At 45.2% G+C, this 14549-nt stretch overlaps 1 protein-coding gene across 3 annotated transcripts in view; it reads left to right on the top strand.

Annotated features, from left to right (window-relative positions):
* Nucleotides 1-14549, top strand: part of nvl (nuclear VCP like) — a 91608-nt gene that overhangs the window by 30819 nt on the left and 46240 nt on the right. For all 3 annotated transcript variants that reach the window (XM_086121654.1, XM_086121653.1, XM_086121652.1), the window contains 3 exons: nt 7716-7817; nt 7912-8029; nt 13742-13886. In XM_086121654.1, the coding sequence (XP_085977780.1) occupies nt 7716-7817; nt 7912-8029; nt 13742-13886 (365 nt within the window). The remainder of the gene's footprint in view (nt 1-7715; nt 7818-7911; nt 8030-13741; nt 13887-14549) is intronic.

Here is a 14549-nt window from a genome sequence, read left to right as displayed (position 1 = left end):
TATGTGTTGTGTTTTGTTATTTTTGACTTCAAAATGAGTGGCTGCCTTTCCAGCAGCTCCTATATTTTGTTGTTCTACTTCTTCCTTTCATAACATTTTAGTTAATTTGAGTGAAGTATGACAGTTGCATTTTTAATTAGATTAAATATTTTAATCGTTTGACAGCTCTAATTAAAAAAAAAAATCCTCGTCTCACCCCCCGTCCCTCATTCAGCTCAGGTCCTCTACCAGAGGCCAGGAAGCTTGAGGGTTCTGCGCAGTATCCTTGCTGTTCCCAGCACTGCGCATTTCTGGACTGAGATGTCCGATGTTGTTCCCGGGATCTGTTGCAACCACTCATCTAGTTTGGGGGTCACTGCCCCGAGTGCTCCGACCACCACAGGCACGACTTTCACCTTTACCTTCCGGGCTCTCTCCAGCTCCTCTCTGAGCCCTTGGTATTTCTCGAGTTTCTCGTGTTTCTTCTTTCTGATGTTTCCATCACTTGGGACCGCTACATCCACTGCAGCGGCTTTCCTCTGCCCTTTATCTATGATCACGATATCTGGTTGGTCCGCCATTACCATCTTGTCAGTCTGGATCTGGAAGTCCCTCAGGATCTTCGCTCTGTCATTCTCCAACACCTTCGGAGGTATTTCCCATTTTGACCTTGGGGTTTCCAGTTCATCCTCCGCACAGATGTTTCGGTAGACTATGCCAGCCACCTGGTTATGGCGTTCCATGTAGGCTTTCCCTGCCAGCATCTTACACCCTGCAGTTATGTGTTGGTGCGTCTCGGGTGCCTCTTTGCACAACCTACACCTTGGGTCTTGTCTGGTGTGGTATATCTGTGCCTCAATGGCTCTGGTGCTCAGGGCCTGCTCCTGAGCAGCCAGGATGAGTGCCTCTGTGCTGTCCTTCAGGCCAGCCCTCTCCAGCCACTGATAGGACTTCTTGAGATCGGCCACTTCAGTTATGGTCCGGTGGTACATCCCGTGTAGGGGCTTGTCTTCCCATGATGTTCCCTCTTCCAGCGCCTCATCCTCTGTTCCCCATTGTCTGAGGCATTCTCTGAGTACATCATCCGTTGGAGCCTTCTCCTTGATGTATTCATGGAGCTTGGATGTTTCATCCTGGACAGTGGCTCTCACACTCCTCCTTCCTTTCAGCTTGCGTAGTCTCAGGGTGCTGGATCGGGATGGAACCCTCCATGCATGGTTAGGAGCTTTCGGGTCTTAACGTCCGTGGTCTGAATCTCTTCCTTTGGCTACCTTATTATTCCTGCAGGGTATCTGATCACTGGCAAGGCATAGCTGTTTATTGCCCGGGTCTTATTCTTGCCATTGAGCTGGCTTCTTAGGACTTGCCTCACTCGCTGGAGGTATTTGGCCGTAGCCGCTTTCCTTGTTGCCAGTTCGAGGTTGCCATTGGCTTGTGGTATACCGAGGTACTTGTAGCTGTCCTCAATGTCTGCTATTGTTCCTTCAGGGAGTGAGACCCCTTCAGTGCGGACTACCTTTCCTCTCTTAGTCACCATCCGACTACATTTCTCAAGCCCGCATGACATCCCGATGTCGCTGCTGTAGATCCCGGTTGTGTGGATCAGGGAGTCTATGTCCCTTTCGCTCTTAGCATACAGCTTTATGTCATCCATGTCGAGGAGGTGGCTGATCGTAGCTCCATTTCTGAGGCGGCTCAAGGCGGCTCGGAAAGATGTGAGTCAATTGACACACATGGTGATTACTTGGCTTAGGGGGTTCAGTCCTATGCAGAACAGCAGTGGGGAGAGTGCATCACCTTGGTATATGCCACATTTGATGGACACTTCGGTAAGTGGCTTGCCATTGGCTTCAAGTGGGGTTTTCCACATCCTCATCGAGTTCGCAACGAAGGCTCTTAGGGTCCTGTTCACCTTATACAACTCCAAGCATTCAGTGATATGTGGCATAGAGTCATATGCTTTCTTGTAATCAATCCAGGCTGTGCACAGGTTGGTATGCCGGGACCTGCAGTCTTGTGTGACTGTTCTGTCAACCAGGAGCTGATGTTTGGCTCCTCTGGTATCTCTACCAATGCCCTTCTGTGCTTCCCTCATGTATTGATCCATGTGTCCACTTATCTTAGCCGCAATGATGCCTGACATGAGCTTCCATGTTGTGGAGAGACAGGTTATTGGCTGCCACTGTTATGGTAACTGGGTTCTGTTCAGGGAGGTTGCTGTGCTCCTCTCTTAGGGTCACCAGCCATTGTGCACTGCTGTTATGTGCAACCTCCTTCTCCCATATGCCTTTCCAGTACCTTTCAGTTTCCAGTCTTGGTGGGTCAGCTCTGTTGTTAGGACCCTGCCACTGAGCGTACACTTTCGCAGGTTGTGTTGCGAACAGCCTGTTTATTCGTCTGGCCTCATTCTCTTTCGTGTACCGCTTTAGGCTGCTGGACAGACTGAACTGGGCTGCTGCAGACTTTGTTTGGCAGTTTCGAGTGCTTCAGGCATGGTCATCTGGATGTACCTCTCGGGTATCGGCCTTTTCATCACACCTCTCTGGGCCTCCGTCAATTGACTCACATCTTTCCGAGCCATGAGGCTAAGATCAAGGCGGCTGCTCTTATTGCCAAGCATCTTTAGGATCACTGATGCTGAAGCGTATATCAGCTCATTGGTTTCTGTGATCGTTACGGTAGGGATCGCCCTCAGTGCTGCATTCACACTTTCCATGAGACTTTCAGGTGGTACTTCACATAGCCGTTGTAATCGGTTTCTAGGTTGCCCAGCTTTCATTCTCGCCATGATCTTAGCTTTCAGGTCAGTTGCTGCCTCGCTCAGCATTTCATTCATTGGGGCTGGCCTCCCAATCTCATCATCTGCATTCATTGGGGCTGGCCTCCCAATCTCGGGTATGACCTCCTCTCTTCTGGCAGCCTGGGGCTCTTCACCATGGAACCTGCATTGTACCTCATCAATCTCAAGTTGTGACAGCAGTTGCCATTTGTGGATGTTGGAACACTGAGCTACTAGTTGTTTCGTGGTCAACCGTGACTGTGGGTTTCAAAGTAACCATTTAGCCCACATTCTCTGCATGTAACCACTCTGACTAGGGTTGCTTGAGTCGTAGCATTCCAACAGAGCCATGTTATCGCATCTCGCCCATCTCCGCTTTGTTCCAGTAGCCCATTTTTCATCAAGGTGCTCTGGTTCCCCAGCACCTGACGCAGACCTTGTTTGGCCGGGCGACGTCATTCGTTTTATTGTCTCTCATCATTGTTTGAGGTAGGCATTCGCGTGAAGGATCTTGCCCAAGGACCCAACTGGATGGTGTTATGTGCTTTTTTTTTTTTTTGCCTCAAGCGGGATACGAACCACCGTCTCCCGTACGCCAAACCGATGCCTTACCAACTGAGCTGTCCAGCCGTGATGTATATATATATACAGCGCTAATATATATACTGTATATACAATATATATGCTGTATATACAGTATATATATTAGAGCTGTCAAACGATTAAAATATTTAATCTAATTAAAAATGCAACTGTCATAATTAACTCAAATGAACTAAACAATTATTTGTGATCACTCATGCATTTTTTATCGTTTCTGAATTTCCTTCTATATTTTTTTTGTCCTATTTTTCCCCCATTTTAATGCTCTCATCAATATGGAATCATGAATCAGTTTTCTATGTGCAAAATGCAAATATTTACTGAAATAACAATTTCGATTTTCAATTTTACATGAACATTTTTCACTTGGAGCAGTTATTCACACAATCACACAATATTACTGTCCATCAACAACAGTGAATAAAATATTTTGTCACACAACAGTTGCTTGAACAGCTCTTTTTATGGAATCAAAACAGAGGAATATAACATTATAAAGTGCACATCTAAGGTAAACTAGTACTCAGCCTATAGTGGATTTAAACCATGGTTGCATACTTCGTTTTTCTCAAGTTTGCTTTGTACACAGCAGTCAGGCTATGTTGATTGTGTTGGTCCTTCTTGCGCGGAAGTCTCTACGTTTTTTTGTAGACATCATTTCGGATGACTACACTTGGTTCGATGTCAACACTGGAGACGTTTTATTTTCAGTGTGGTCGCTACCACTGCACCGCTAAACTCTCGACGTGCATCAGCGCACAGTCACTGTCAGACGAACACAGAGAAGCTCCACCCGCTTTATTTATATGGACACAGAACACCGTCACCTTCCACACAAAATAGTTCCAAACAAGTAACAATCGCGTCAGTGGCATACATCGAACTCAACGTAATGCCTGCTCTTTATTCACCAGAGGCTCATCAACCTAGTCTCTTATTTCTCTCCCAAAATAGTGTCTTCTCCCGCTTGGTGTACCTTAGCCTTCTCCGCTACGTACAATCTCTGTTACAAAGCTTGTAATGGAGGCTCTCGCTGGCAATCCGTAGTGGAGTCGTTAGAATGCAATGCGAATGATTTCAGCTCGAGTCGAGCTGTGGACAATGTTGACAGGCTTGCATGCAGTAGCCATACATTTAGCTATGGCTTCAGCAAATTTGTTCTTCGTCATGTCATCCATTTTCTTCGCTTTGAAATGATCCATAGCTGTCTGTCTGAGACGAGGGGACGGAGTACTCGCGTCAGCTGTGTGTTTGTCCATTAAGTGGTATTTCAGACTCGACGTGCTATGATGATAGCTCAGTTTATGACTGCAAAACATCCAGGTAACTTTGATCTTGTCAGTGGAACAATCTGGCAACTTTTTAAAAGTAAACTTTCCATCCATAAACTCTTAAAGTATCCGTTTTCGGTGTCTCGCGCTGCCGTGGCTGGCAAAACAAACGTGCGTGGACCTGTGCAGCGCGCTTGTTGTTTTGTTTCTGATTCATTTATAGAGAAACGTAACATCCGCTGTGACGTGTGCCGCATTAATCTCGCGAGAAAAAAATTAATTCCGTTAAAATTTATTTAAATTAATGCCAATAAAAACACGCTAAACTGACAGCTCTAATATATACAGTATGTATATATACTGTATATATATAGATATCCAGTAAATATTCCCATCTACGGAGTTCTGTCAAAAGGAAATTCCTTCACCCGGACTAAAAACCTATGCATTAAAATTTCGACTACGATGTTACATTTATGATCAATTCATAACAACGGAATTTCCACTACCCGGAAGCCATACAGAAGCGTGCAATGGCGCAAACACAAGCAAGTCCCGCTCGACACTTCGGAATAACTCTGTCCGCGCCACTATTTACTCTCATTGGATACAAAACGGCAACACGTAAGTGACTCTATTAGCATGAGTTTTACTACAATAGTGAACGATTATTATTTCGTTCACAGCTCCGAGTTTCCTGAATGCAACATACTCGTAGCTGCTCTGCCATTGGCTTATCGAGCTTCATCCTGGTCTCCGATTGGCCCAGAGGGACCTCACTATCTGTGTGTGTAGATACTCTAGCAAGATCTGTGGAAGATGGAGTGCAATGCATTCGATTAGCTGCTCAGAGTAAATTGCTTGTGGCTCGACGGACAGTCAAATAAACGAACGTTTCCTGGAATGCTTTACTTGTTATCATGCTAAAAACCTTGCGCGAATTAGAGAAAAGGCGAGTTCCATCGCGCTAAATATGGCCATCGAGGACGACGAAGCGTCCCGTAGCTGGCTTTAAAAGTTCATTGCATGACATCAGCTGAGCAACATTGTCTTGGGTGGCAATCGAGGGGAGGTCGAGTTAGAGACAGTGAGATAGTGGAAAGAAAAGCCCCCGGGTCTGTTACTCGTCTCATTTTAGAGCAAATAGTCCTAAGTTTGTTGTACTGTATTTTGTTCATATACAGTACCTGTACAGTAAATTGTACTGCAGCTTTTGTGTTATAAACAGTGTTAGGAGCATATAGTTTTGCATTTCATTGCTTGTGTTGTTACACATGTATTTTGGTCACATACTTGCATGTTCATAAAGGACATGCACCATGCTCATTTCCCACATAGGGAATTTTTTTAAAGGAAGGATTGGACAGCGCAAACATGAGTCCTTACTCGAGTGTATATATATATATATATATATATATATATATATATATATATATATACACAGTGATCCCTCGCTACGTCGCGGTTCATTTATCGCGGGTTCAGTGTATCGCAGATTTTTTCAAACATTAATAAATGAATTTATTTATTTATTTTTTAACATATACATGGAGTACAGTACTGTATATGTTGCTCTCTGTGACTCGCTGTTGTTTTGCAGCTTCTCGCGGACCGTTTGCGGACTTTAAAAAAAAAAGTTTTTTTTTACCGGTTTATGTTAATTGGACGCTACTTCGAGAATTTTCATTTCTCGTGGGCGGTTTTGGTCCCCATTAACCATGATAAACGAGGGATTACTGTATATATATATATATATATGGCTCTCACTGAAATACATTTCCAAATGTTTTGCTTTCATGGCTCTCTTCGTCAAAAAGATTCTCGAACCCTGATTTAGAGTGTTGCATCAACCATGTATGTTTTTCGAATGTGGGAAGAGACCGGAGTACCCGGAAAAAACCCACACAGGCACGGGGAGAACATGAAAACTCCACACAGTAAAGCCAGAGTTGGAATTGAACCCTGCACCTCTGCACTGTGAGGCTGACGCACTCACCAGTCGAGCACCTGAATCTGACAAAAGCAATAATAAATGAAAAAAAATAAAAATTAATCGGTGCAAGTCAGACAGTGCTTTTTCAGTGAGGTGCTATATGTCATCAATTTTTATCAGGTAGCAACATGCATCTTAAATTTTTGAATAATGTGTGCAATTGCAGTCACAGGAACATCAAACTGCCTGGAGATTGTATTCTAGCCTTTACAATTAATATGCTTGACACCTGTGATGCTTATTCGAGGACATTCCTTGGTTAGTCATGTCCCTTTGGTCAAATAATTTAATAACTTTTCTTGGGGTACCATCTTTTTTGTACAGGCTATTTTCTTGAGTTGATCAAAATAATTGTTGAATAACAATTCAAAATAAATCTCAAATTTTCATTGGTTGATTTGAATTTCCGTGGAACACTGACTTATCACATCCGCCTCACTGTGCAGAACATATGGGTTCAGATCTGGGCTCCGAGCTTCCAGTGTAGGCTTTGCATGTTCTCCTTGTGCCTGCGGAGGTTTTCACTGGGTACTTTGATTTCCCCCCACATTCCAAAAAACATGCCTTGGACACACTAAACTGTTCATTGGTGTGAGTGTGAATGGCTGCCTATTTGTTCCCTGCGATTGGATGGCATCCAATTCAGTGTTTCCCCACCTCTCGTTCCAATGACAGCTGGACCAGACTCCACATCACCCTCGCAAACCTAGAGTGGGCCACCTTTCCGGCGGTGTTGCTTGGGGTGTCTCGATACAACTTTTTCACTTTGAATATGATCTCGATATTGCAGCCTGGAGTACTGTCCGATACCGGTATTTATCCAATATGATATCAACAGGAATGATACATGCACTTATTTTTTTACTGTAAAATGTTTGAAGAGACTTCATCAAGTGATACTATTCAAACAAAAAATAGTCAGCAACAGTCGGTATGAGAAAATATGACCCATTTATTCCAAATATTAGGGTTACATCAGTTCAACCTTGAAAGAGAAATTGTTCTGCACTTGAATAAAATAATTATAAATTATAAATAATTATAAAAAAATTAGTAAAATTACCGATGACAATGTATATGTTGATTTCAGGAGCTGGACCTCCCCTTGCTGAAGGTGTCTGCTCCAGAATTAGTGTCTGGAGTATCTGGAGAGTCTGAACAGAAGCTCAGGGAGCTCTTTGACCTTGCTGTGGTTGGGCTGCTTTATTTGAAGTTTATTTGACAAATCACATTGAACTAAATGTCTAAGTTATTGTGTTAATCTGTTTGGCACCTTTCTCCTGCAGAGTTCAGCTCCATGTATCCTGTTTATTGATGAGATAGATGCTATAACACCAAAGCGAGAAATAGCCTCCAAAGACATGGAAAGGAGAATTGTCGCCCAGATCCTCACCTGCATGGATGGTACAAGCATACATACATACATACATACATACAGTGATCCCTCGCTCCTTCGCGGTTCACTTTTTGCGGTTTCAGTGCATCGTGGATTTTTCAAAAGCATACTTAAAAAAAAAAATTAAAAAGCGAAAATGCCGTAAAAGAACCGCGAGAGGCAGCGAAAGTCAGCAAAACAACAGCAAGTCACACAGTGCAACATAACAGTGCATGTGTTTTATGTTCATGTTTACTGTATTTTGTTATTTGTTTGTACACTAACTGAACCTAACTTGTGTGTGTGTGTGTGTGTATATATACAGTATATACTGTGTATATATATATATATATATATATATATATATATACAGTATATATACTGAGTTTTTTATGCCTCGGATTACGACCGAAATTCGGTTCTCGACCAAATTGAGCGCACTTGAATGCGCCACTCGACTTCTCTCGACTTCCTTACACGAGGAAGTGACGCCTCCATTGTGAGCAGACGTGTTCAATAAAGATTTTTTTTTTCAAAAGAAAGAGCGTCCATTGTGAGCAGACGTGTTCAAAGATTTTTAAAAAAAAGAGCGTCCATTGTGCGTCCATTGTGAGCAGACGTGTACAAAGATTTTTTAAAAAAAGCGCGTCCATTGTGAGCAGACGTGTTCAATAAAGATTTTTTTTAAAAAAGCAGACGTGTTTGTTGAGATCGACGCAAATTGGACTGTTATTTCTGCATGGCACCAAAGAAAGCAAGTGGAAGTGGTAAAGCTGCTGAAAAAAGAGGAAAATACAGTGATGCCTTGCTATTTCGCGGTTCAAACATATTCCTAAAAAAATATATGTATATACTGTATATATTTTTTCTAAGTCCGCTATTCGCTACTTCGCGGATTTTTGTTTACCGTGGGTGGTTTTGGTCCCCATTAACCGCAATAAAGGAGGGATGACTGTAGTGCGCAAAACTATTGAATTTAAGAAAGATTTGATCGTGAAATATTAATCAGGTGGGCACGTGTCTGTGTTGGCTAAAGAGTTCGGCATGTCGAAATCAGCAGCATCCTAAAAAAGAAAGACCATCATAAAGTCAGTGATGTGGCTAAAGGATCTCGTGTGTTTAGTGAACAAAGGCCACAAATATTCGAGGAAGTGGTGAAACATATTATTTACTTGCTTATTTACTTATTTTCATAAATGAGAAACAGCTAGCAGGGGACAGTCTTAGCCAAGATACGATTTGTGGCAAAACAAGACAATTGTATGGAGATTTGATAAAAAAAGGATCCCAGCATTGCTCCTGAAGAGTTTGATTTTAAAGCAAGCAGAGGATGGTTCGAAAAGTTGAGGAAAAGAAGTGATTCGTCATGGAGAGGCAGCCAGTTCAGACTAGGAAGCTGCCGAAAAGTTTAAAGTTGAGTTTGAAAATCTCATCAAGGCCGAGGCCCAGCAAACTTTTAATATGGACGAGACTTGTGTGGATAAAGCGGTTCAGAAAATGGATGGAGGGATGTTAGCTCGTACCGTAGTGTAGGATTGCAGACAAATTCAAGGTGTAAAAGAGTGCAATCAACAATTGTCATGATGAGAGAGAGAGAGATGTTCAATTTTTATGTGACAATGTCAATGTTTATGTTAAAATTGGTAAAAATAAAACATACAAAATGTTTGTAGTTTGTTGTTACCTGCTCTCTTATTACACGTGTATACAGTTTATGCTGCGAGTGAGCCGTCACCTTACCGTGGTGGAGGGGTTTGTGTGTCCCAATGATCCTAGGAGCTAAGTTGTCTGGGGCTTTATGCCCCTGGCAGGCTCACCCATGGCAAACAGGTTCTAGGTGAGGGACCAGACAAAGCACGGCTCAAAGACCCCTTATGAGGAATAAAATTAATGGATCTAAGTTTCCCTTGCCCGGACGCGGGTCACCGGGGCCCCCCTCTGGAGCCAGGCTTGGAGGTGAGGCTCGTTGGCGAGTGCCTGGTGGCCGGGCCTGCACCCATGGCTCCCGGCCGGGCTTAGCCCGAAGAGGCAACGTGGGTCCCCCTTCTCATGGGCTCACCACCCATGGGAGGGGCCAAAGGGGTCGGGTGCAGTGTGAGCTGGGCAGCAGCCAAAGGCGGGGACCCTGGCGGGTCCGATCCTCGGCTGCAGAAGCTAGCTCGAGGGACATGGAATGTCACCTCTCTTGCAGGGAAGGAGCCCGAGCTGGTGTGCGAGGTAGAAAAGTTCCGACTGGATATAGTCGGACTTAACTCCACACACAGCCTGGGTTCTGGTACCAGTTCTCTCAAGAGGGGTTGGATTCTCTTCCACTCTGGAGTTGCCCACGGTGAGAGGCGCAGAGCAGGTGAGGGCATACTCATTGCCCCTGTACATTGGGGTTTACACCGGTAGACGAGAGGGTTGCCTCCCTCCGCCTTCGGGTGGGGGGAGGGGTCCTGACTGTTGTTTGTGCCTACGCACCCAACAGCAGTTCAGCGTACCCACCCTTTTTGGAGTCCTTGGAGGGTGTGCTGGAGAGTACTCCTGCTGTGGACTCCCTTGTCCTGCTGGGGGACTTCAATGCTCACGTGGGCAACGACAGTGAGACCTGGAGGGGCGTGATTGGGAGGAAGAGCCCCGCCGATCAGAACTCGAATGATGCTTCGTTATTGGACTTCTGTGCTCGTCACGGATTGTCCATCACGAACACCTTGTTCAAACATAAGGGTGTCCATATGTGCAGTTGGCACCAGGACACCCTTGGCCGCAAATGATTGACTTTGTGGTGTTATCTTTGGATTTGCGTCCGCATGTTTAGGACACTCGGGTGAAGAGAGGGGCGGAGCTGTCAACTGATCACCACCTGGTGGTGAGTAGGCTCTGATGGTGGGGGAAGATGCTGGTCCGACCTAGCAGACCCAAACGTATCGTGAGGGTTTGTTGGGAGCATCTGTCAGAATCCCCTGTCAGAAGGAGTTTTAAGTCCCACCTCCGACAGAGCTTTTCCCATGTTCCGGGGGAGGCGGGGAACATTGAGTCAGAATGGACCATGTTCCGCGCCTCCATTGTTGAGGCGGCCAATCTGAGTTGTGGCCGTAAGGTGGTTGGTGCCTGTCGTGGTGGCAACCCCCGTACTCGCTGGTGGACACCAGCAGTAAGGGATGCCGTCAAGCTGAAGAAGGAGTCCTATCGGGCCTTTACATACCTGTCAACTCATACGGTTTGCCATAGTTCATACGGATTTTGTGGTGAATCTTACGTATATGGCCGTATCGCACAAATCATACGGATTCTGAAAATTTGGTGAAAAAAGTAACGCAGGAATACAACTCTGAACACAGTAATGCCACTAATTAGAATGATGATTAGACATTAACCAGACATTGTATTTTGGAGATTTACAATAAATATCATTGAAAATTTTGTGGGTTTTTTTCTGCCGTTATTTTGACATATAAAATCCTTTGGTATGTTATACGGATTTTTTGCTCTTTATAAGGATTTTTTTGGTAGTTTATACAGGTTGGCGCTCCGAAAAGTTGTCAGGTATGCCTTTATGGCCTGTGGGACCCCAGGCAGCTGACAGGTATCGACTGGCTAAGCGGAACGCAGCTTCGGTGGTCGCCGAGGCAAAAACTCGGGCGTGGGAAGAGTTCGGTGAGGCCATGGAAGCCGACTTCCGGACGGCTTTGAGGAAATTCTGGTCCACCATCCGACGTCTCAGGAGGGGGAAACAGTGCACCACTAACACTGTGTACAGTGGGGATGGGGCGCTGTTGACCTCAACTCGGGACGTTGTGAGCCGGTGGGCGCAGTACTTCGAAGACCTCCTCAACTCCACCAGCACGCCTTCCTTGGAGGAAGCAGATTCTGGGGACTCTGAGGTGGGCTCTCCTATCTCTGTGGTCGAAGTCACCGATGTGGTTAAAAAGCTCCTCGGTGGCAAGGCCCCAGGGGTGGATGAGATCCTGGTTGACACGCCTTGGCAACATCGCATGGTCAGCGGGGAGAGTGCCTCTGGATTGGCAGGTGGTGGTCCCTCTTTTTAAAAAGGGGGACCGGAGGGTGTGTTCCAACTACAGAGGGATCACACTCCTCAGTCTCCCTGGTGAGGTCTATTCAGGGGTGCTGGAGAGGAGGGTCCGTCAGGAAGTCCAGCCTCAGATTGAGGAGGAGCAGTGTGGTTTTCGTTCTGGCCGTGGAACCGTGGACCAGCTCTACACCCTTAGCAGGATCCTCTAGGGTATGTGGGAATTCGCCCAATCAGTCTACATGTGTTTTGTGGACTTGGAGAAGGCGTTTGATCGTGTCCCTCGGGGAGTTCTGTGGGGGGTACTTCGTGGGTATGGGGTACCAAACCCCCTGATACGGGCTGTTTGGTCACTATACCACCGATGTGGTTGTTTCCAGTGAGGGTAGGACTCCGCCAAGGCTGCCCTTTGTCGCCGATTCTGTTCATAATCTTTATGGAAAGAATTTCTAGGCGCAGCCGACGCGTTGAGGGGGTCCGTTTTGGTGGCCTCAGTATTGCATCTCTGCTTTTTGCAGATGATGTGGTACTGTTGGCTCCTTCAAGCAGGGCTCTCCAACTCTCACTGGAGCGTTTCGCAGCCGAGTGTGAAGCGGTTGGGATGAAAATCAGCACCTCCAAATCTGAAACCATGGTCCTCAGTTGGAAAAGGGTGGCGTGCCCCCTCCGGGTCGGGGAGGAGATCTTTCCCCAAGTGGAGGAGTTAAAGTATCTTCGGGTCTTGTTCACGAGTGAGGGCAGGAGGGAGCGAGTGATCGACAGGCGGATCGGTGCAGCGTCTGCTGTGATGCGGAGGTTGTATCGGTCTGTCGTGGTAAAGAAGGAGCTGAGCCAAAGGGTGAAGCTCTCAATTTACCGGTCGATCTACGTTCCAACCCTCATCTATGGTCACAAGCTGTGGGTCGTGACCGAAAGAACGAGATCCTGGATACAAGCGGCCGAAATGAGTTTTCTCCGCAGGGTGTCCAGGCTCTCAGTTCATGGTCTAAAATAGTTGAAAAAAAATGCTTTTAAAAAAGTTGTTTTCTCTACTTTTTTTTTACAATTTTTTACATTGATTCCAATGGGAAACGTGGTTTCGGTTTTCGAACAATTCGGTTTTCAAACAGCCTTCTGGAATGGCTTATGGTCGAAAACCGAGGTTTGACTGTGTGTATATATATATATATATATATATATATATATATATATATATACATGTATATATCTCACAGTATATGCGCACCGAGAAGGTCACCCCTCACACTGAACCAAAGAATGCTGCAAAGTGTGAGGCTTCATCTTTGCTACAAAATACTTCATAAACTGCATTTGTTTGGCTTGGCAGTGGGCAAGTCACGCTTGCTTCCAAACCCAGAAATATATTTTTTGCACCTGTGAAATCCTATGTGAATGTGTCTTGCCATTATGCTGGTGTCCGTGCACTACTGCATTCAAGTGTGCCATGGAAAATGACGAACTTTTTTCTCTCGCAGTCTTAATATGGAAAGCTACCCGTAGGAACTGAAACATGGCACTGTTTGATTTGACGTGAATTGGTCTCGGTGGTACTGATCCAAATCGGTCCAAACCAATAAAGTGTACCATCTTTGGTACCCATCTTGAGCCGTGATGTTAAATGTCAGCTACACCTCTGTGTGAAAACAGTTACGAGTAGAAAAATACATTCGCAACTTTAATTTCAAATTGAAACTGAGATTTTTTTTTCCCCTTTCTTACCCCTTGACAGACTTGAACAGTCAGGCATCTGGAACGCAACTCATGGTCATTGGTGCAACTAATAGGCCAGACTCCCTTGACCCTGCCCTGCGGAGAGCTGGACGCTTTGACAGAGAGATATGTCTTGGTATCCCAGATGAACAGTCTCGTCTAAGGTCTGTGAAATATGATTTTAAGTTCTTGAAGTCATTTTCAAACGGAGACAGATACGATGGCATAGTCAACAAGCGTAACCATCATTGGTTAGTCGTCTCCTAATCTGTACCGGAGGCCAAATTTATATCGTCTGTCATATAGACTGTGGACCCCGAGTGTGCTAGCACTTTTCTAAGCACAAATGCTTCAGAATCAGAATCATCTTTATTGGCCAAGTATGTAGAACACACAAGGAATTTGTCTCCGGTATAACACGCTGCATTAGTATCATCGTAAACAACAAAATCATTGAACCATTTTAGAGTGACCAGTAGCAGTATTTGTAGTACAAGAAGAGTGACTACGTCAGTGACTGTTTAAGGAGTTAATGGCTAGAGGGAAGAAGCTGTTTAAGTGTCTACTGGATTTGGTGCGCATGGATCTGTAGCGTCTGCCTGAGGGACATTTTTTGGACATTGATCATACTGTCATGGACATGCCTCCAAGCACTTAAACATCCAATCAGACTGCTCTGTAAACCCTTCTCAACTGATCATGAGAGGCATGTATTTTTGCTTTTTTGTGGGGAGTTTTATTTCAGTGGTCCCCCCGGGCCGCGGACCAGTACTGGTCCATGGGTCATTTGGTGCTGGGCCGCGCAGAAAGAATAAAAACTTAGATTA

Source organism: Hippocampus guttulatus, chromosome 10, assembly GCF_054856545.1.
Source record: "Hippocampus guttulatus isolate MCC_2025c chromosome 10, RoL_Hgut_1.0, whole genome shotgun sequence".
Lineage (NCBI taxonomy): Eukaryota > Metazoa > Chordata > Actinopteri > Syngnathiformes > Syngnathidae > Hippocampus > Hippocampus guttulatus.
This window is presented reverse-complemented; position numbering and strand designations above follow the sequence as displayed.